The sequence below is a fragment of the Salvelinus fontinalis genome, chromosome 4 (genome assembly GCF_029448725.1).
Source record: "Salvelinus fontinalis isolate EN_2023a chromosome 4, ASM2944872v1, whole genome shotgun sequence".
NCBI lineage: Eukaryota > Metazoa > Chordata > Actinopteri > Salmoniformes > Salmonidae > Salvelinus > Salvelinus fontinalis.
This window is the reverse complement of record NC_074668.1, coordinates 51,143,465-51,166,471: the sequence shown is the minus strand read 5'-3', so window position 1 is coordinate 51,166,471 and position 23,007 is coordinate 51,143,465. Positions and strand designations below refer to the sequence as shown.

Sequence of the window (23,007 nt, the reverse complement as noted above, 5' to 3'; positions counted from 1 at the left end):
GGCTCTTTCCCCTGTTGCCTCCATCATCCTCTAAATCCCACCAACATCAGCCGCCTCAGAGCGCAACTGGTCCTTGTTTGGGAACACACACGCCAAAGCACGCAACAGGCTGACCAATACAAGGGTTGAAAAATTGGTGGCCACCCAAGCAAACTTGAGGCTTTTTGAGCCTGGCAACGAGCCATCCTCAACAAGTTTGGAAAGTGACATTGAAGATGAGGCCTTAGAGTCTGATGTTCAAGAGGTGGACATTGAGGACGTCCAGGGAGAAGAGATGGAAGCCTGAGACGAAGACAACCAAAGCTTTTGTTTCTAGACTATCATTTTACAGTTGTTGAAAAGGTTTTTGGAAGATGTGATGGATCATTGGGGTTCATTCAATATTCCCTTTCTTTTGTTGTTCAGTGAAATCATCCCATGTGAAGTCAATTCATTTAATTAAAGATCAAGTTGTAACAATTTTTTTAAATGTTATTTCTATTGGAAGGATTTAATAATTTGCAATGTGTCTACCTATGATAAGGTAAAAGGTTTATGTTTCTGTCTCCATATGATATGGTAAATATATCCAATGCAAAAAACATCTACATTTAAATGGTATTAATATTAGTTTGCATATATTTCCATTAATTCCCATATACTCCCCACGGAAAGTTTCCACCCCTGAATATTCCCCAAAATGTGCAACCCTAGTAGTAACCCAAAAATTGCTAAACAACTTAAAATATATTTTATATTTGAGATTCTTCAAAGTAGCCACCCTTTGCCTTGATGACAGCTTTACACAATCTTGGCATCTCTCAACCACTAATATATGTGTCACGTCTACTCCCGCTGCTCCCCTACTCTCGTTACAATATATCCAAAAATGGATATAGAAATGGTTGAATTATAGTTGAAAACAAATTTCCTGCAATTCTACATATTTTGCCATGGGGCAGAGTGAAAATGTTACAATTTTAAAGCTAATACTCCTGAATGCATAATTTTTATTTGGGTGATTGTTACTTCTCCAAGATTATCTATTTACAATTATATAGATCCATTATCTTTTTTACAGATGGCCCACCCAAGACTTTTCTCTGCAGAAAAAACTTTGTTACAATACTATCTATCAGTTAGCTTTCTTTGTAAGATTCCAGACACTCCGATTGAAATATATACACTTTAGTAATGCAAACTTGTTTAAGCCCAATTCACATCCGCCATGGTGCACCTGCTTCTAGCCTTCTACCGTCACCACTGCCCTGCCTCGCACAACAAACCTGAGGCGGCAGGTAGCCTAGTGGTTAGAGAGGTGAGCCAGCGGCTGGAGGATTGCCAAGTCAAATCCCGGGTCAGAGAGAAAAAAGCTGTTGAGAAGTGAGCTGGCAACCGGAGGGTTGCTGGTATCAAATCCTAGATGACATTGCCTGCTTTTGTGCCCTTGCATGTGGGTGCCCACAACAGGCACCCAGTCTGGCAGACCCCCGTACCTCTCCAAAACCTGTATGTATATCATTTGCAGGGGTTGGGCTAAAGTAATCTTAAGAGAGAGAATGACAGAATTATTTTGTCAAGTTGAGTGGTGTAAGGTTCAGACAGGTAGTATTCAGATGGCTTTAATGGTGTGGCTGAAGGCTGCGACGGCTGCTCCTCCTCCCCTTGCCTGTAGCTTAGCCTTAGGCAAACCCCCTGTCCATCAGCTGGGCTGACAGGGAGGGGAATCAAAACCTCCCCATGGGTCTGCTGCAGTGCAGTCCTGACATCCCGCCAGAAGGCGTAGCCGTCGAGGGGCAGCAGCCCACTGAGAGTGTGTCCTAAAATAGCACCCTATTACCAATATGGGCTCTGGCCAAAAGTAGTGCACTATATAGGGAATAGGGTGCCATTTGGGACTTAGCCTGAGATTATATGGTGATGAGGCTTTGATGCTGTGCAACAAAGCCTCTGAGAACCGTGATGGGAGAGACTGTCATCCATATCCATAGTCAATCACTGTCTCAGGTAGAGAGGGGCATCAAAGAGAGGGGCTTTATGTAAGTCATTACTATACTGAACAAAAATATAAATGCAACAATTTCAAAGATTTTACTGAGTTACATTTCACATGAGGAAATCAGTCAATTGAAATAAATGCATTAGGCCCTAATCTATGGATTTCACACGACAGGGAATACAGATATGCATCTGTTGGTCACAGATACCCCTCCAAAATGGGCCTCACGACCTCGTCACAGTATTTTTGTGCATTCAAATTGCCATCGAGAAAATGCAATTGTCCGTAGCTTATGCTTACCAAAACCCCACCGCCACCATGGGGCATTCTGTTCACAATGTTGACATCAGCAAACTGCTCGCCCACACAACGCCATACACGTGGTCTGTGGTTGTGAGAATGTACTGCCAAATTCTCTAAAATGACATTGGAGGCGGCTTAAGGTAGAGAAATTAACATTAAACTCTGGCACAAGGTGCACCTGTGTAATGAACATGCTGTTTAATCAGATTCTTGATATGCCACACCTGTAAGCTGGATGCTTTATGGAACATTTCTGTCATCTTTAATTTCAGCTCATGAAACATGGGACCAACACTTTACATGTTGCATTTGTATTTTTGTTCAGTGTACTACTGTGGAATATGGAGACATGTCAGTCAGTGAGTATTTGCTTCTGGTTTAAAAAAGGGTGTCCTTCATCCCAATAATAAATACACTCCTTCACTACTTCCCACAAACCTAAAAGTATTGGATTGGTGAAGGCATGGGCTAGAGTTTCCACCATGTTTCTTACACCAGTCATTTCCTTGAAATGAAAGGAACAAGTGGACACTTGGGAGGAAGGACAGATAATTGGAAACATGTAGCATATGTTCGCGAATGAAAACAACACATTATTTTTGTTGTTGGACTCCTTAGAGTGGTGTTCTAATCTACAGTCATACAACCCAGCTAGCACATAACGTTCTGAGAACCATGTGTTTCTTAGAGCTTGGTGAGAGAGTGGTTGTCCTATGGTTATTTTGCATACAACCTTCCCACAACTTTCCGAGAATGGTGCAGGATAGTTGCTTGGCTTTGGAACATTCTCAGCACATTTATAGAACATTATTTTCTTGGTATTTCATTACTTTAACATGTTTTTAGAAATTTTAGCAAATGTATTGAAATTTAAAATGCAAAAATATCCAATTTAAATAAGTATTTGCTATGACACTCCAAATTGAGCTCAGGTACATCCAATTTCCTTTGATACAACTTGATTGGAGTCCACCTGTGGCCAATTCAATTGTTTGGACATGATTTAGAAAGAAACATACCTGTCTATATAATGTCCCACAGTTAACAGTGTATGTCAGAGTAGAAACTATACCAAGGAACTATCCGTAGATCTCAGAGAGAGAATTGTGGTGAGGCATATATCTAGGGAAGGGTATAAAACCATTTCTCGTGTTGACAGTTTCCAAGAGCACATTGGGAAATACGGAACTACCCAGACTCTGCCTAGAGCTGGTTGTCCGAACAAACTGAGCAACCGGGCAAGAAGGACCGTGGTCAGAGAGGTGACCAATGACCACTCAATGAACTACAGAGTTCCTTGGCTGAGATGGGAGAACCTGTCAGTAGGACAACGGTCTCTACAGCACCATTCTGGGCTTTATGGGAGAGTGGTCAGAAGTAAGCCACTCCTGAGAAAAAGGCACATGGCAGCACGCCTGGGGTTTGCAAAAATTCACAGGAAAGAGTCTGAGATAAAGCAAAAGACTCTGTGGTCTGATGAGAAAGAAAAGTAACTCTTTGGCCAAATAGCAAAGCACTATGTCTGGAGAAAGACGGGTGATAAACTGTGCCTGGTTAACATCATCCCTACCGTGAAGCATGGTGGTGGCAGCATCATGCTATGGGGATGCTTTTTAGGAAGGGACTGGGAGACTGGTAAGGATAGAAGGAACAATTAATGGAGCCAAATACAAGCAAATCCTTGATGAGAACCTGCTTGAGTGCAAACGACCAGTCCCAACAGGTCAATGACCCTTAGCATACAGCCAAAGCAATGCTGGAATGGCTTCAGAACAAGAATGTAAAAGTCATTGAATGGCCCAGCCAAAACACAGACTTGAATCCCATTGAAAATCTGTGGAAACACTTGAAGATTGCTGTTCACCACCATTCCCTATCTAACTTAATAGAGCTTGAGAAAATCTGTAAGGAAGAATGGGAGAAAATCCCTAAATCCAGATGTGCAAGATGACTCAAAGCTGTAAACGCCGTCAAAGGTGTTTCTACAAAGTATTGACTCAGGGGTGTGAACACTTATGTAAATTAGATTTCTGTATTTCATTTTCAATACATTTGCAAAAATATCTAAAAACATTTTTCACTTCGTCATTATGGGATATTGTGTGTAGATGGGTGACAAAAACATCTATTTAATCCATTTTGAATTTAGGCTGTAACAACAAACTGCGGAATAAGGGGTATGAATTCTTTCTCAAGGCACTGTAAATACGTCACTCATTGCTTCAAGCCACACCTCAACGCACCCACCAAACAGGAGCAAACAAACCTCAAAGTCTGTTCAAAAACATACAAGAATGTTTTGGGGAAACGTGTCGTTCAGTACAAACCGTTCTGTAACGTAGCAAACATTCAATCGAACTGAACGCACCTCTGATCTTAATGAGTGCTTGTTTCCTTTGAAATGGGGTCTGTTTGAATAGACTAAAATGAGACTAAAATGATATGTAAAAAAAACAAGACATGCTGGCTCCATCCTGGTGGCACAGTGAACTAATTCCATGGATAGAGAACAGAAGATTCTAAGTTTGAATTTCACTGATGCTGTGTCACAATGATTAATGCCTAAGGACATTTATTTCCATTTGTCCAATCTGTGCTTGGATATAAAAAAAAAAGTTAACCCCAAATAAGCTAAAAATCTTATTGAAACAAAAACCTCCAAATAACCTATTTTTATTTTTAGACCCCTTTTTCTCTCCAATTTCGTGATATCCAATTGGTAGTTACAGTCTTGTTCCATCACTGCAACTCCCGTACGGACTCGGGAGAGGAGCAGGTCGAGTGCCATGCATCTTCCGAAACACAACCTGCCGCACTGCTTCTTGACACACTGCTCCCTTAGCCAGGAACCCAGCCACACAAATGTGTCGGAGGAAACACTGTGCAACTGGTGACCGTGTCAGCGTGCATGCGCCCAGCCACAGGAGTCGCTAGTGCGCAATGAGACATGGACATCCTGGTCGGCAAAACCCTTCCCTAACCTAAGACAATGCTGGGCCAATTGCGCCACCTCATGTGTCTCCCGGTCGCTGCTGGCTGCAACACAGCCTGGGAACGAACCAGGGTCTTAGACCGCTGCGCCACTCGGGAGGCCCCCAACCTATCATTTCTCTTCTCAGTGAAACCTCCCAGGAACACTTTCAAGGAACCAGAGTGAAACTTTCTCAGGACATCCCTTCAAACTAAAAATAAAAGTTCACAGAATATTTTAAAAACATAGTTTTACCGGTCAGGAAACGTATGGTTTCATTCCCACAACCAATGTGAATCCAAAAACATACTTTCCCACAACTTCCAAGGAACCACATGTACTAGCTGGGAGTGGTCTTCTCACCTTGGTCAAATACGTCCACATGCGGTTGGTCGGCATCAATGACCTTCAGGCAGTTGCGGTAGGTCTTGCGAAGGGCGTGAACCTCGCGATGGTGCTGCATCAGCTGGGCGACAAGCTGCTTTTCTGACACGGCCTTCAGGCGCTCTAACCGCTGCACCACTTCCTTGTCCTCGGGCCAAATGAACGTGACGTGGTACACATCTACACAGGTAATACAGAGAAGATCAGGGTATGTATTCATCAAGTGTCTCAGAGTAAGAGTGCTGATCTAGTGTCAGGTCTCTCCTATCCATGTAACCAAATTTACTATGATCTGAAAGGCAGACTGAACCTAGCACTCCTACCCTGAGACACTTTATGAATACAGGCCCTGATGGCCCCATGACAGGGAGGTTGGGATCTATTTATCTCTTCTTGTTCATAGACTTCATGTTCTAGATATCTCCCCACTGTAAAATATCCCCACAATTTTTTTGAAAGGAAACACCAACATAAAGTGGATAATATAGCCTACCGTTCAAAAGTTTGGGGTCACTTAGAAATGTCCTTGTTTTTGAAAGAAAAGTACATCTTTTTGTCCATTAAAATAACATCAAATTGATCAGAGATACAGTGTAAACATTGTAAATGACTATTGACGCTGGAAACGGCAGATTTTTTATGGAATAGGCATATAGAGACCCATTATCAGCAACCATCACTCCTGTGTTCCAATGGCACGTTGTGTTAGCAAATTCAAGTTTATCATTTTAAAAGGCTAATTGATCATTAGAAAATCCTTTTGCAATTATGTTAGCACAGCTGAAAACCGTTGTGCTAATTAAAGACGCAATACAACTGGCCTTCTTTAGACTAGTTGAGTATCTGGAGAATCAGCATTTGTGGGTTCAATTACAGGCTCAAAATGCCCAAAAACAAATTACTTTCTTCTGAAACTCATCAGTCTATTCTTCTTCTGAGAAATTAGTTGAGTTTTTTTTTAAATTGAGTTTATTTAGGAAATATTTTTTAAACTCTATTTTCTTAAAAATGCATTGTTGGTTAAGGGCTTGTAAGTAAGCATTTCACAGTAAGCCACGGTAAACAATACCTGTTGTATTCTGTATGAGTGAAAAATAAAACGTGTAAGTATTTGGACAGCTTTGAAAAAAACTGCGAGCTCATTTGCACAATGCATGTAATTCTACTGACAAAGGCAAAATGAGACGTCGGCACAATGAAAAGAGAGATTGCAATTATTTTGATCGAGTACATCCTCACCATAACAAACCAACCTATTGGGAGCTGAGACTTTTGTTAATTCTAGCACGGCTTTGCTTTACTCTAAGGACTTGTTCTCCTGGAGAGCTATGGTGGGGATTCAAAGAAATCAAATCTTATTTGTCACATGCGCTGAACACAACAGGTGTAAACTTTACAGTAAAATGCTTACTTACAAGGCCAACACTTCACTTCAAGAAATAGAATTAAGAAAATATTTATTAAATAAACTAAAGTAAAAAAAAATAATTAAAAGTAACACAATAAAATATCAATAACGAGGCTATACAGGGGATTCCAGTACTGAGTCAATGTGCGAGGGTATAGGTTAGTCAAGGTAATTTGTACATGTAGGTAGGGGTAAAGTGACTATGCATAGATAATAAACAGCGAGAAGCAGCAGTGTAAAAACAATGTAAATAGTCCGGGTGGCCATTTTAATAATTGTTCAGCAGTCTTATGGCTTGGGGGTAGAAGCTGTTAAGGAGCCTTTTGGACCTAGACTTGGCGCTCCGGTACCGCTTGCCGTGCGGTAGCAGAGATAAGTCTATGACTTTGGTGACTGGAGTCTTTTGAGATTTTTTAGGGCCTTCCTCTGACCGCCTATTATATAAGTCCTGGATGTCAGGAAGCTTGGTCCCAGTGATGTACTGGACCGTACGCACTACCCTCTGTAGCGCCTTACAGTCGGATACCGAGCAGTTGCCATACCAGGCGGTGATGCAACTGGTCAGGAAGCTCTCGATGGTGCAGCTATAGAACTTTTTGAGGATCTGAGGACCCATGCCAAACCTTTTCAGTCTCCTGAGGGGGAAAAGTTGTTGTCGTGCCCTCTTCACAACTGTCTTGGTGTGTTTGGACCATGAACGTTTGTTGGTGATGTGGACACCAAGGAACTTGAAGCTCTCAACCTACTCCCCTGCTGCCCCGTTGCGGAGAATGGATGTGTGCTCGGCCCTCCTTTTCTTGTAGTCCACTATCAGCTCATTTGTCTTGCTCACATTGAGGGAGAGGTTCTTGTCCTGGCACCACACTGCCAGGTCTCTGACCTCCTCCCTATAGGCTGTCTCATCATTGTCAGTGATCAGGCCTACTACCACTGTTGTGTCATCAGCAAACTTAATGATGGTGGTGGAGTCGTGCTTGGCCACGCAGTTGTGGGTGAACAGGGAGTACAGGAGGACCTAAGCACGCACCCCTGAGGGGCTCCAGTGTTGAGGATGTGTTGTTGCCTACCCTTACCACCTGGGGGTCCAGGATCCAGTTGCAGAGGGAGGTGTTAGTCCCATGGTCCTTAGCTTAGTGATGTGCTTTGTGGGCACTATGGTGTTGAACGCTGAGCTGTAGTCAACGAACAGCATTCTCACATAGGTGTTCCTTTTGTCCAGGTGGGAATGGGCAGTGTGGAGTGAGATTGAATCATCTGTGGATCTGTTGGTGCGGAATGCAAATTGGAGTGAGTCTAGGGTTTCTGGGATGATGGTGTAGATGTGAGTCATGACCAGCCTTTCAAAGCACATCATGGCTACCGACTTGAGTGCTACAGGGCGGTAGTCATTTAGGCAGGTTACCTTCGCTTTTTTGGGCACAGGGACTATGGTGGTCTGTTTGAAACATGTAGGTATTACAGACTCGGTCAGGGAGAGGTTGAAAATGTCAGTTAAGACACTTGCCAGTTGGTCCGCACATGTTCCGAGTACACATCCTGGTAATCCGTCTGGCCCTGCAGCCTTGTGAGTGTTGAGCTGTTTAAAGGTCTTGCTCACATCGGCTACGGAGAGCGTGGTCACACAGTCGTCTGGAACAGCTGGTGCTCTCATGCATACTTTTGTGTTGCTTGCCTCAAAGCGGGCATAAAAGGCATTTAGCTCGTCTGGTAGACTCGCGTCACTGGGCAACTCGCGGTAGTCTGTAACAGTTTGCAAGCCCTGCCACATCCGACGAGCATCAGAGCCGGTGTAGTAGGATTCAATCTTAGTCCTGTATTGACGCTTTGCCACTTTAATGGTTTGTCTGAGGGCATAGCGGGATTTCTTATAAGCGTCCGGATTAGTGTCCCGCTCCTTGAAAGCCAGGTTCAATATGGATGTGGGTTTGTGGTTATGATGTGAATTATAAAAAAGGAATGTCTCTCTGTATCACTTTCACTCCCCTCCCCTTGGTAGAAGCGGGCACTCTGGAATACATCTCCAGTGTTCTCCATCTCCACGTCCTCTTACCTCCTGTGACAGGGTCTATTCTCTTGCCCTGACTCCGTTCAATCAGTACTGCATCGGGTGCCTCCAGCAACACTGACAGAGAACACACACATAAACAGTTCCTTCAATACACACACACTCACACAAATGCACGCACGTACAAACACAAACGCAATATGGAAATAACCAAACATAAATGTATAACTGGGGTAAACTGAGGCACTAACCAACATGATTTGGGGCAACTCCAGCCTCCTGTAGGGACAGGGCCTCCTCTCGTGTCTGAGGTATCCCCTCCAACACCCAACCCTGAACACAGAACAAACACAAGCACTAAACAACGTGGCTCAAACTGGGGTCAAAAGACTAACAGATTTCTCATATAGGACATGATGGGGCAGTTTCCTGAAGACAGATTAAGCCTAGTCCCAGACTATAAAAGCAAACTCAGTGGAGAATCTACATCAAACATTTTTTCCAGGACTAGGCTTAATCTGTGTCCAGGAAACAGCCCCCAGATGTATTATTTATCATATGTATAATTATATAAATTATAAAGTATAGTTCTTCTGATGGGGTGGTTTTCTTTTCTCCTGAGATGACACAAAAATCCAAAAATGATTCTGGAGATGATCGACAAGGTTAGCTCTGTGGGACTAAACGACAAGGTTAGCTCTGTGCCCTGTGCTCAATAATTTAAAGAAATAGAATTACTTACTTAGAAATAGAATTACTATGTTTAAAAACATCTCTACAATGGCATATGACCTTACACAGTAATATGATTACAATGAAATGCATTTCTACTCCACCCTATTTCTATCCAGTAGCCTATTTTTTTATATTCATCACTTCATTTAAACTGTCCCATTCTCTCACTGTGATAAATAGCTGGTTGTTTAAAGATTTAGACGTGGTCTCTTTATAATGCAGTTAAACCAAGTCCCTGACAGACCTTAAGAGACAATAACTCTATGAATAAATATCTGTACAAACAGGGAGAGGAAAACAATTGCCACTTCAAGTAGTGATTCAATAGGTGGGTTAAATTCCTAAACCTTGAAAATGTGGCTAATTATCCAGTTCCTTTCCCCAATTTGCCATAAAAATAAACATAAGAAGAAATAGGCAACATGCATATCATTCCTTAGCCACAAAAAAACCTCTCTCTAATAGCCTCCGAAATCCCAGGGCTTACAGCTCAATGGAACTGGAAAATAAAGACGAGAAAAAGAAACCGGTTCTCTCAAGTGCTTGTTAGGGCCAAATTATTATTTCAATGAATAATCTTCAAATAAATATGTAACTATGGAAAACATTTATAGATCTCAGTATTATTTCCCGGGCCTGTTTGAATTTCGCCTTTGTTTTCCTCTTTGATCTTTAACCACTAATCACCGCTTCACCTAAATTACACACACACGCACTTCTTCCTCCCACTTACTTTCCCATTAAACCTTTGATTGCCTCTGTGGCAGTGCTGTCCACGAGCTGATAATAGAAGTGGGAGTCCACTTCCATAACCATGAGCAGCATTTTGTAATTGGCTCCTCTGTACTACAATAAAATCACAATGAAAACCAAGACAAACTGGATATACACAGTAGTAGCCTCTTCACTTTAGTAAAATTAAAGTGATGCAATGACTAAGGGTGCATTTGTAAATTCACTCTGAAGTGCCAGAGTGCGCTCATAGTGCGCTCAGTGCATTTGTAAACTCAGAATGTTGTCAGATTGTCCATACATAAATTCATAGCGTTTCACTCTCGGAGTTCGGAGTGTTCAGAGCCCACACTGGATGCTCTGGCCGAGGAGTAGGGTTGATCCAAGCATTCTGACCTCACAACGGCAGTCAAGCACCCAAGCTAACTGGCTAAAGTTAGCTAGCTTGCTAGCTACTTCGACATAAATGAGAGAACACCTCACTCTGAACATTTTATTTGCCCTAGCAGAGCTGGTTAGGCTGTTTTCATGTTATCCAGAGCATTGGTGACTGTAACTGTGTTGCTGGCAACAATTTAATTACGCTTTTTTGCCGAGGTTTACTGACACCGGCCATATTCAACGGGGTGTTGAGCGTTCATAAAATCATCATTTATTCTGCGGATTTTATGAACGCACCCTAAAAACGACTGGGTAAAGTGGTAACCACTGTACATGGTTGCAAATGAAAGTGTGTAGTTAGTAAGATATAGATAGAGAAGTAACAGAGCCCATACAAACAGCAGGTCCAATGAGAAATAGTGGAGAACAGGAAAGATGTCAGTCTCCAGCCAGACCAGGCCAGCTCCTGTTAATACCGTTCTACCTCTCCACCACTCCCTCCCAGGGGAGATTAGGCCAGGGCTGTGGAAAGGCAGGGGGAGTCCCTCCCAGCCAGGCGCCAAAAGCTCAGGCCTGATTGAAATTCTAATGAGCTACGTCAAAAACAACAACACCCCCAACTCCCTCCCCCCTCTCCCCAGCACACAGCACACCCCCCCCCCCCAACTCCCCCCTCCTCCCTGCCTCCACCACTGGGGTCCCACACAGTGGCTCCCTCCATTCCGTTTCATCCCTACATCAAAAGGGCTCGGTGTTCAGACAGAACCCCAGGACCACAACATCTGCAGTGGGGAGGAGGGAGGAGGGGATGTATCACAGGATGGACACGCATGAAGCAGATGTCACGGGGCGCTCAACAGCAGGCTGGGGGGGACGATGTGGGGGAGTGTAGGGGAGCAGTGCTCGACAAGCCGGAGAGAGACCTTTGCAGTCTGCTGTGCTCCGTGCACAAAATAGTCCATGGCCCTGGCGCGAAGGCTCGCTAACAAGGTCCTTTTGACAGTACAATCAGCCAATTAGTCAACCTGCTGCTAATCAGATAATCATTGTCTGTGTGTTTTTGCTACTAAGGAGCCATGTCCTGCACGGGACATGTCCCCTAGGAGCTATGCTAGTTCCATTGTGCACTGGAGGCTTTGTATATCTATCTATCTATCTATCTATCTATCTATCTATCTATCTATCTATCTATCTATCTATCTATCTATCTATCTATCTACTATAGGATAGCAATGTGGCACCAATTAAAAGGCACTTAGTGCAAAACTAGATACTACAGTGTGGTTATTACTGTAATTACCCTACAATGTTACACCAAATCAAAGCTCAATCTAAAAATGTATCTTGAATATTTGGCAATGGAAAATATTTAAAGCTCACCACATTTGATGAACCAACATTCAATGTTGAGGAAACATTATAATTACTGTACTATATGTTACTAAAATAGATCATTTTATGAACATTGGATCAAAACTTTACTTAATGGGCAATTCAATCTACACTATCAAAACAAAAATCTATAACATTGTTACAAACAACCATTGTTGTAATCAGCCTTAATCCTAATCTTTCAGAGACAGCGTAATCCTTAAATGTTTTCACCATTATGTAATATCATAATAGTACAATGGGGTAATGCCTTTAAAATGACAAATACATTTTATTGCTATACTAAAATGTAAATATGTTAAGCATAGATTAATAAATTATGAGATACTTCATGGGTAAAGATATTCAATTTAGCAGGTCAGACTTTTATACTCTTTGTAATTCCAAGCACTTTCCAATTGCATTGTACGAACTGTGCTATACAAATAAAGTTTGATTTCAAGAGCGGTGCTCTGATTGAGCTTTGCTTGTTTGTTGAACATTCCGTTTTTAGGGTGTTTAAAAATATTAACCCAAGATGGGATCTAGGCTATTATTCAAAGTTTAGCACATACTGTATAAACCGTTTTCCAAAAAATTGACAAATAAATTAGGCTTATTCTTAGTATTTATCTGTAAAAGGTGCTTGTTAATAACACATTGGCAAACTTCACAATCTAAATATATATTTTATACGATATCAAATTAACAAACCTAAATCTAGAAATGCACTTAATGGATTTATGTTAATGCAGGCATGATTCACAGAATCCAAGCTGAATATTTACCATTTCTTTTAGATATATAAACAGACTTTCACACAATTTATAGGTGAAAAATAATACTAGAGGTCACTGACGGACCAGCCTCTCTCCCCCCCAGCCCCCGCAAGGTGGGGGGCCCATGCGCCTGTCATCGATGTCTATTTTTATAAATATTTCTATAAATCATTTTGACAGTAACCCTTCAAAAAAGAAGCATTTTAAATTTCTATATGTACTAAGAAGCTCAGTGTTTGTTTCTTGGGCTTCAGGAATGTGACTGAAAAAGTGCTCCAGGCCTCCAGGCCAAACACCAAATGAAAGTAAAGGGGATATCAATGAACAAATGCCGTGGTCAAGGCTATAACAGTGCCAGTGCAATGATTGGAGCTTAATCAGGTATTCAAAAGCACATATCAGACCGAGAGCCTAATGCTTCTTAGGTAGTTAGGGTAGTTTATGAGTTTAAGTTTAGAAAACGATCTCTCCGCAGAAGCGTCAGTTACAGGGATATTTAATTCCGTAGCATCATCAGGGAAACTAGGCTGAAGGGAGTGTTGCTTCAAATACAGCAGTTCTGCAACATCTTTCACTGAGCCTATCATTCTCCTTAACTGCTGGCCTCAACACATTACGGAAAGAGATTAACTGTATAGGAAGCTCTGGGGAAAGGTCATTTGGATACTGGACGGCCAATAAATTGGCAGATGCAAACAGATTATCATCTTTAGTGGACAACAGTTCTTGAGAGCTTGAACAAAGAAAGCGGTTTGCGATTTTGCTCATACTGGCGAACCGGCGTTTGAGTTGTGTGGTTGCAATATCAACAGTCCTTTATCTCTGGTACATCTTGGCATGCATCATTCAAGACTAAGTTTAAATTGTGTGCAGCGCAATGGACATATAATGCACAATGTCTCAGGAAGCACTGTCTGGGTTTGCAATACTCTATAAAAAAAAACCAGTTGGGTCCGCAACCTGGACCTGCAGGACATGGTGAAAACATTTCTACACAAAAAAGTAATTTTAATAAAAAGTTTATAAATAGCAGCTAAATATGGTATATAGTTATAGATAGTACAATGCATAACGGAAGGGGAAAAAATTAGGATGGACTGTATTATTTGCCATTCATAGACTGCTTTTACAACTTTTTATTCAAGTTGGGAGAGAGCACGAGTACAACTCATGTCATGCAGGTTCATCTAGTCTATACAGGACTGTTGTATATTCTAAAACATCAATTGGTAGCTACACAGTGTATAGCTTTGTGAAATGTTAGGCTTCGGGCGAACTTGGACCTTGCGGGGTTCCAGAGAAACTGCGTTACACCAGTGCTAGAGGTCTAGAGTGACAGAGCTCTTTGATACAGCCGTGTGGCTTGTATCTCTTTTCACAGAGTTCAACCTCTTCTAAATCAGCAGGAGTACTGCACTAATTCAGTTGTTATTCCACTTCCACTTCGTTCATTATTACGCTTCCATCCACTTTTCCCTTCTATGATTTCCCTGCAGATTACAAGTCGAAAGTTTTACAAACAGCCTCAAGAGAACAAAGAGTAAAAAAGAGACTGAACCCGAGCGACCTAGATTAGGTGTGATTAACGTTCCACAATCGCTTTATTTTGAGAGAAAAAAAAACAGAGAGAGCACACGAAAAACAGCCGATAACGAGTGGAGCTGCAATTAAGCAGACAGGCCTTGACTTCAGTTGTAATGCAACGTGTCAATCACTCTGTCGCTACTCCATTTTTGTGCACGAGATGAAGGAGTGCCTTTGTGTGACAGAGAGACTCCAATCCGATGCAGATCTGGTAAAGCTGCAACAGTACTGCTTTGTTGCCTGCGACAGAGAACTAGCCCTGTTTCCTGACTGAATTCTCAGCCGTTTATGCAGATGTACAGGAAAATAATTAAACAAATGAATAAACACCATCAGACATTTAGCCTAAAGGGATAAACAGCCATTACCAAATTAAAAGAAAAAATGAATCACAAACTACAACACTTAAAAGGCGAAAGTTAAAGGATGCCAAGCGAAAAAGTAATGTATTCAGCCTAAGCAAAGTTTATAAGAAAAAAATAGCATTTTTTTTCTATTTCCATATTTTTCCACACCACTACAGGGAAAACTGACACTTCAGAGATAAGATACCCATCACAAGAATGGCTGCTGTGTGTTTGATAGTGAGCTTATTGACTGTGTGATAGAGACAGTGTCAGGATTAGAGGGCCTAGGTTTGGGGGTATGGCTGACTCTGTTGTGGGTTACCCATGTCACATTAGAGAGGAGAACACAGACTGGTGGAGGCGGGTGACAGGTGTGTGATGAGGGTTTTGCTCAAAGAGTCATCATGTTCTATCACAAAAGGCCCAAATCCCCCTGGGAGGAAGGGGCCGATCCGCTGGGAATGGAGCTGTACACTGGTGTAATTCACATCATTAAGTAAACACATCAAATGAGAAGGGCTAGATAATATACAGGTATTTGTTACTATTAGCATTTACTGATCCGTTAAAATTCTGTTTATTTCCAAGTGTGTGTGTGTATGCGTGTTGGCACAGTCCCAAAGCAGCTAGTCCATAGGCATGTCTAACTGTTGTAATTGAAAGTGACAGACCGAGAAGTACGAGGGGTACGGAAGCCTACACATCTCACATTAGAACTCAGCATCGCTCTATTGATCTTTTCCCATGCCTGGTAACTCATACAAGTCTTTTTGGAACTGCACAATCTCTTGGACTAGCTACACGTAACTACCAAAATAAAGGAAACACCTACATAAATCAACTGGCCAAAAACTTGTTGAATCAACGTTTTTTCACATCATTTCAACCCCAAAAATCGACAGTATGTGATGACATGGAATCAACGTGGAAAGCTAATTGGATTTGCAAAAAGTCATCAACGTAAGGGCATTGCGTATTTTTTTCACCTGGACTTTTTACCGAAATCCAATGATGTGAATTTTCTGGGTTGATTTCACATTGAATTCACTTTAGTTGACAACTTAACCAAATGTAAATCGAAACTAGACATTGAACTGACGTTTGTGCCCAATGTCAAGTGTCTTAATAGGGCATTGGGCCACCACAAACCGACAGTACAGCTTCAATGCACCTTAGCATAAATTCTACAAGTATGTGGAACTCTATTGGAGGGATGCGACATCATTCTTCCATAAGAAATTCAATAATTTGGTGTTTTGTTGAAGGCGGTGGAAAACACTGTCTCAGGCGCCGCTCCAGAATCTCCCATAAGTGTTCAACTGGGTTGAGATCTGGTGACTGAGACACACACACCCTTAAAACCCCTATGCTCCTTTGAGACCCCTATTTCAAAGTCAATGAGATTTCTTCTTCTAGCCATGTTAGCCAAAATAAATGGGCAACAGGGCATTTTTATACATGACCCTAAGCATGATGGGATGTAATCCTGTTGAGGACAGAGGGCGCTGTTTTCACTTTGGGGGAAAATCGTGCCCAATTTAAACGGCCTCGTACTCAATTCTTGCTCGTACAATATGCATATTATTATTACTATTGGATAGAAAACACTCTAGTTTCTAAAACCATTTGAATTATATCTGTGAGTAAAACAGAACTCAAGTTGGAGCAAACTTCCTGACAGGAAGTGGAAAATCTGAAATTGATGCTCTGTTCTAGGGCCTGCCTATAAATGGGCTTCATATATATCAGTATACATGCACTTCATACATCTTCCACTAGATGTCGACAGGCAGTGAGAGAAGAAATGGAGTGTATAACGTGATCTGATTCGAATAAAAGCTCTCGGCATGACGTGTCACCAGTTTCCTGTTTCCTGGAGAGCGCGTGAAGGGACCTGGTTTTGCCTTCTGAAATGCTGCCGTTATAGACGACTAATATCTCCGGCTTTGATTTTATTTGATACATGTGACAATATCATCGTAAAGTATGTTTTTTCAATATAGTTTTATTAGATTATTGAAATTTATTCGGGACGTTAGGCGTGTTGCGTTGTGTGCCTTTGTTCAGGAAGGAGAGCTTTGCGCTACTTTGCTAGCTTTCCGTGCTAATTGACTAGAGAGGAGGACATTCTAAATCCAAACAACGATTGTTCTGGACAAAGGACCCCTTGTACAACATTCTGATGAAAGATCATCAAAAGTAGTCCCATTTTATGATGCTATTTCATATATCTGTCGAACATGTGAAATAGTCGTTTGCGCCCAGATTTTGGATACTCTCTCGCTATAACTAAGCTGTATGTCGTAATGAAGTTATTTTTTAGAATTCTAACACGGCGATTGCATTAAGAACTAGTGTATCTATCATTTCCTATACAACATGTATCTTCTAGTAACGTTTATGAATAGTTATTTGGTCAGAATAGTTGTGTCATAAAAATATCCGCACATTCTGGGAAAAAGATGCTACGTTAGCACAATGTATAACCACTGATTTCAGCTCTAAATATGCACATTTTCGAACAAAACATAAGTGTATGTATAACCTGATGTTATAGGACTGTCATCTGATGAACCTTATCAAGGTTAGTCAAAAATTATATATCTTTTGCTGGTTTATTCCCTGTCGCTAACGTGCCTATTGCTATCGCTAACGTGCCTTGATGAATGAATGCGGTAATGTGGTAGGCTATTGTAGTAAGCTAATATAATGCTATATTGTGTTTTCGCTGTAAAACACTTAAAAAAATCTGAAATATTGGCTGGATTCACAAGATGTTTGTCTTTAATTTGCTGTACACCATCGATTTTTCAGAAATGTTTTATGATGAGTATTTAGGTATTTGACGTTGGTGTCTGTAATTACTCTGGCTGCTTCGGTTCTATTTCTGACGGTAGCTGTGATGGTAGCTGCAATGTAAAACTGATTTATACCTCAAACATGCACATTTTTCGAACAAAACATAGATTTATTGTATAACATGTTATAAGACTGTCATCTGATGAAGTTGTCTCTTGGTTAGTTTGGTTGGTTCTTGGTTAGTTAGGTTGGCTTTGTGCATGCTACCTGTGCTGTGAAAAATGTCTGTCCTTTTTTGTATTTGGTGGTGAGCTAACAAATATATGTGGTGTTTTCGCTGTAAAACATTTTAAAAATCGGACATGTTGACTGGATTCACAAGATGTGTATCTTTCATTTGCTGTATTGGACTTGTTAATGTGTGAAAGTTAAATATTTCTAAAAATTATCTTTTGAATTTTGCGCTCTGCCTTTTCAGTGGAATGTGGGAGGAGTCCCGCTAGCGGAACGCTGGTGCCAGATAGGTTAATTGCTCAATTAACTCATGAACCACATCTGTGTGGAAACACCTGCTTTCAATATACTTTGTATCCCTTATTTACTCAAGTGTTTCCATTATTTTGGCAGTTACACGTATATCTCCAATGTCAAACTATTGCCTACATTTCTTTTCAATAAAGAGCTACAAATGTAAGGTGTGTGTGTGTGTGTGTGTGTGTGTGTGTGTGTGTGTGCATGCGTGGGTGCATGCCTTCGTGCGTATGTGCACGCTTACCCGTCGGACACAGTCTATTTTCGACAGCCGTTGCTGAATCAACTTGATCCAAAGGTCACCTGGGATTTCCTAAAAAAACAAATGCAACAACAACAAAACCTTTTAATCTCGTCATTCCAATACTCACTTCAAAAGGGACCCAAGTTGCCCTCTGCCTCAGAGTGAATCCAGGAAACATCGCAAACGACACAGGAACAACTACTGTATCTCTGATTGGTCTTCCTCTAGACCAGGGGTGTCAAACATACGGCCCGCGGGCCGGAACCGGCCCCCAAGGAGGTTCGATCAGGCCCGCAGGATAATTTGAAAGTGGAATAAATGCATAAAAGACATGGAATTAATATTTTTAATTCGCTGCAATTCATGGATTATCCGCTAAGGGGCGCACTCTTTCCATCAGAGTAGAAGACAAGCCGCATCACTGAGACAGACTGAAAACAGCAGACGGTATCAATGCGCCATCTGCTGCTTGTTACGACGTTGTTAATACCTTGGTCTCTACCTCTCCGCTACACCCTCATTAGCCAAAATGTCGTTATCCAAACGGAGAAAAGTAGATAAGGAGTGTAGAATTTTCAAAGAAAAATGGACCACGTCCTATTTATTTACAGAGATGCACGGAAAACCTTCGTGCTTGGTGTGTTTGCAACAAGTTTCGGTATTGAAGGAATATAATATTCGACGCCACTACGAGACTCATCACAGCGAAAAATATGACGGCTTGCAAGGACAACTGAGAAGAGATAAGATTAACGAATTGCTGGCGGGTCTGAGGAAACAGCAGTCAACTTTCATCCAGAGCCGAGAAGTCAGTGAAGCAGCGGTAAAAGCCAGCTACCTAATTGCTAGCGAAATAGCATTAGCATCGAAGCCGTATTCCGACGGTGACTTTGTTAAACGATGCATGATGAAGGCGGCTGAACTTGTATGTCCCGAGAAGCGACAAGCTTTTGCCAATATTAGCCTGACGAGGAATACTATAGCAGAGAGGATTTCGGAACTATCGGCAGATTTAGACAGTCAATTGAAACAGAGAGTCAAGTCATTTATTGCATTTTCCGTGGCAATTGACGAGAGCACTGACATCACAGACGTGGCCCAACTGGCCATATTTATTCGAGGAGTTGATGAGACATTGACTGTTACTGAAGAGTTTCTTGAGTTGGTGCCAATGATGGACACCACAACAGCCGAGGACATTTTCGGCTCTGTCGTTGCTGCATTGGACAGAGTTGGAGTGGACTGGTCCCGCGCTGTCAGCCTGGCTACAGACGGCGCGCCATCCATGGTCGGAAAGAAAGCAGGTGTCGCGACAAAGTTCAAAGACAAAGTACAAGCCCTTAATGGAGGAGATCGTTTCTGGACATTTCACTGTATTTTGCACCAGGAGGCATTGTGTTGCAAGTCGCTGAAAATGGACCACGTCATGGAGGTGGTTGTTCGCACTGTAAATTTCATCCGGTCCAGAGGTCTGAACCATCGTCAGTTTGACAAACTTCTCAGCGACAGCAACATTACCCACAGCCTGCCATACCACACTGAAGTGAGATGGTTAAGCCGAGGCGCTGTGCTGAGGCATTTCTTTGATCTACGAGAGGAAATCGGACAGTTCATGGAGAAAAAAGGAAAACCGGTGTTGGAATTACAATCTCAGGAATGGCTACGGGACCTTGCATTCTTGGTTGATATTACTGAACACTTGAACAATCTGAACAAAATGTTGCAAGGCCGCAAAAAAGTTGTCACACAGTTTTCTGACAACATACATGCATTTAAGTTGAAGCTGACTTTGTGGGAGATGCAACTGGCAAATGGCAACCCTGCTCATTTCCCCTGTCTGAGAGATGTGTGTGTGACCAGACCTGATGCGGACATGAAACGGTACAAAGACAAAATTGCAGGACTACTGCGGGAGTTTGAGAAACGTTTTCAGGTATTTGGTGAACTTGAGACAGAATTTTCAGTTTTTCGCTCACCTTTCGCAGTTAAAGCTTCTGATCTGCCGGTCGAAATTCAGCTAGAGATAATTGATTTGCAGTGTGATGCAGATTTGAAGGGCAAATTTGCCTCTGTAGGTCTGGACAGATTTTATCAGTATCTACTACCAGGGTACCCCAAATTAACAGCCCTGGCTGCTAAAATTTTGTGCATGTTTGGGACAACCTACCTTTGTGAACAAATTTTCTCAGTGATGAATATCAATAAAACAAAAATGCGTTCAAGGCTCACAAACAAGCACTTAAATGACATTCTGAAAGTGACAGCTAGTCAGGACATGACACCTGGTGTTGATGCACTTGTACAGGCCAAAAGATGCCAAGTTTCAGGAACAAATACAAGTCCAGACTAGACTAACACCTTTAAAATGCTGCCTTAGATACTGTTTGCATTGAAAGAATACAGCTCTGTGAAGATGAATCCTTACTGTGGTGATTTAAAAAATGTGCACTTTAATGTTAGTCAGCAGCTTCAAAACAAAAGTTGTGTGATGGAATTCTACTGTTCATACAACTCCATAAATTTTCAGTATGTATTGTATGTGTATGTATGTTTCATGTATGAAGTTTACAGATTTACAGGACAGGCGAACACTTTCTTCATTACACATTTAAAATCACTCTCCTTAGTTTGTAAGGTGTACGCAGGGATTACATTTAGATTTTATATGCGTATGTGTAAGTGGTTTAAAAATTCCTTTCTTTAAAAGTCTCATTTAATCTTAAAGTGCATTACTATATTTTTCAGTACCAATTAAAGTTTTGTGCCTTTGTACAATCAGTGGGATCAGTTGCAATGCATATTTGTGAATGATAAAAGTAAATTGCACATTTGTCTAAGGAAATACGAGGTGTTTCATGAAATGTTTTGTAAAAGGATAGTTCATTAAATTTTAATATTTTCCTAATGTTCTTGTGCTTCTTTACACCAAAACAAAGGAAAGACATGATATTTTGGTTATTTATAGCAGAGTATGGTATAATTTTAATGGTCCGGCCCACTTGACATCTCCCTAGGCCGTATGTGGCCCACGATGCGAAATGAGTTTGACACCCCTGCTCTAGACAGATTTCTCTTATGCTTTCTTATGCTAGATGTGTTGTGGCAACACCAATGGGCCTTTGTGGGGATTGAATATTGGCTCTGATCTGAGCTAGCAGGGTGTGCTATGAGACACGGCAGGGATGGACTGTGACCAGAAATTGTCCCGGGCACTTCTAATAACACCGCCCCACTATTTTTCCTCAAGGCCCCCACACCGGCACATTTTTTTCCACAGGGCTCCAATTTTGAAGCCAAAATATGACCATTATATGACAAAACTAACAATTTAGACGAATTAACATGGACCACCTCACCCAGCATTTTCCCAAAATGCCCTAAAGTCAGTCAGTTTCTGCCACACAGCATGCACAGTGTCTGCACATACTCTTTGAAGTGTCACCTAGAGAGAAGTGCCAGCAGCCAAAAGTGTGAGAATGCTTGCACAGCTTCAAGAGGAGAGTATATCTGAAATCTCCTGCTAGATAGACACAAGTCTTAAACCCTCTCCCACTTCCATTACCAGATCACGACTTCAGTACTACTCTAGTAAATATATATATATAAAAACAATTAAAAGCAGTTTCACCTCTACGAAAGACATGGAGTTGTATGTATCAAGCGTCTTCGATCATAATGAATAGTATTATATGGACAAGTATGATCTGATCCTAGATCAGCATTCCTACCCTGAGGTGCTTTATGAATACGGGCCCTGATTCAGAGACACTTATTGCCTTTTATCTTTCTCTCCACCCTGGCTTTTAAATATAAATCACCCAAATAGGCCTTTTAAAGGGGCAGTTCATTGCCAAGGGAAGGACCTTGAAAGACTGGAGGGGAAAGGATAATTAAAATAATCATACCACGAGGACATACTTTTGCAGGCCCTGTGAATTCTTCCTTCTCTTATCTAACTTATTTTCTGATGTGCTGAGATATTTGCATCCACGTAAGTCGAACAACGTTGCCGGCTACTCTTTTTCTCACCTCTTCAGAAGCACAGGAAAGATATCAAAAATACTTGTCATACTTTGATCCCATGTGATGTAAGATCGTGGGACAGTTATTTCTATCTAATAATTTTCTATTACACTTTTTTTAAAGTTAGGAATAATAATTCAGAAATAAGGATACAGTGTCTCTCTAGTTCTTCACAGACACAATAAAATCACCTGAACTGTACCTGTTGCTTGGCTTTGTACTGTAGTGCCTTCTTTGTTAGGTCAGTGTCTTCCTTCAGAATGTTGCTGTCTGTAATATGGATCACTTGAGTGTGTTCACACAGCTTCCTGGCCTGTTGGGATAAAAATAAATGGCTTCAAAATAACAGGACAAATAGGCTATCAGTTCATAGAGGCTATTTATATAACTTTGCCACCCATGTTGAATGTACCACCTGTTGAGATAGCTGTG

General features: G+C 41.5%; 1 protein-coding gene across 4 annotated transcripts in view; it reads right to left on the bottom strand.

Moving 5' to 3' along the window:
* The window catches only part of ak8 (adenylate kinase 8), a 71,754-nt gene that overhangs the window by 33,366 nt on the left and 15,381 nt on the right, over window positions 1–23,007 (bottom strand). For 3 of the 4 annotated variants that reach the window (XM_055920526.1, XM_055920527.1, XM_055920529.1), the window contains 5 exons: window positions 22,778–22,888; window positions 18,553–18,621; window positions 9,301–9,382; window positions 9,095–9,166; window positions 5,616–5,816 (listed from right to left, as the gene is read on the bottom strand). In XM_055920526.1, coding sequence (XP_055776501.1) covers window positions 5,616–5,816; window positions 9,095–9,166; window positions 9,301–9,382; window positions 18,553–18,621; window positions 22,778–22,888 — 535 coding nt within the window. The remainder of the gene's footprint in view (window positions 1–5,615; window positions 5,817–9,094; window positions 9,167–9,300; window positions 9,383–18,552; window positions 18,622–22,777; window positions 22,889–23,007) is intronic. The other variant, XM_055920528.1, reaches the window with a different exon arrangement.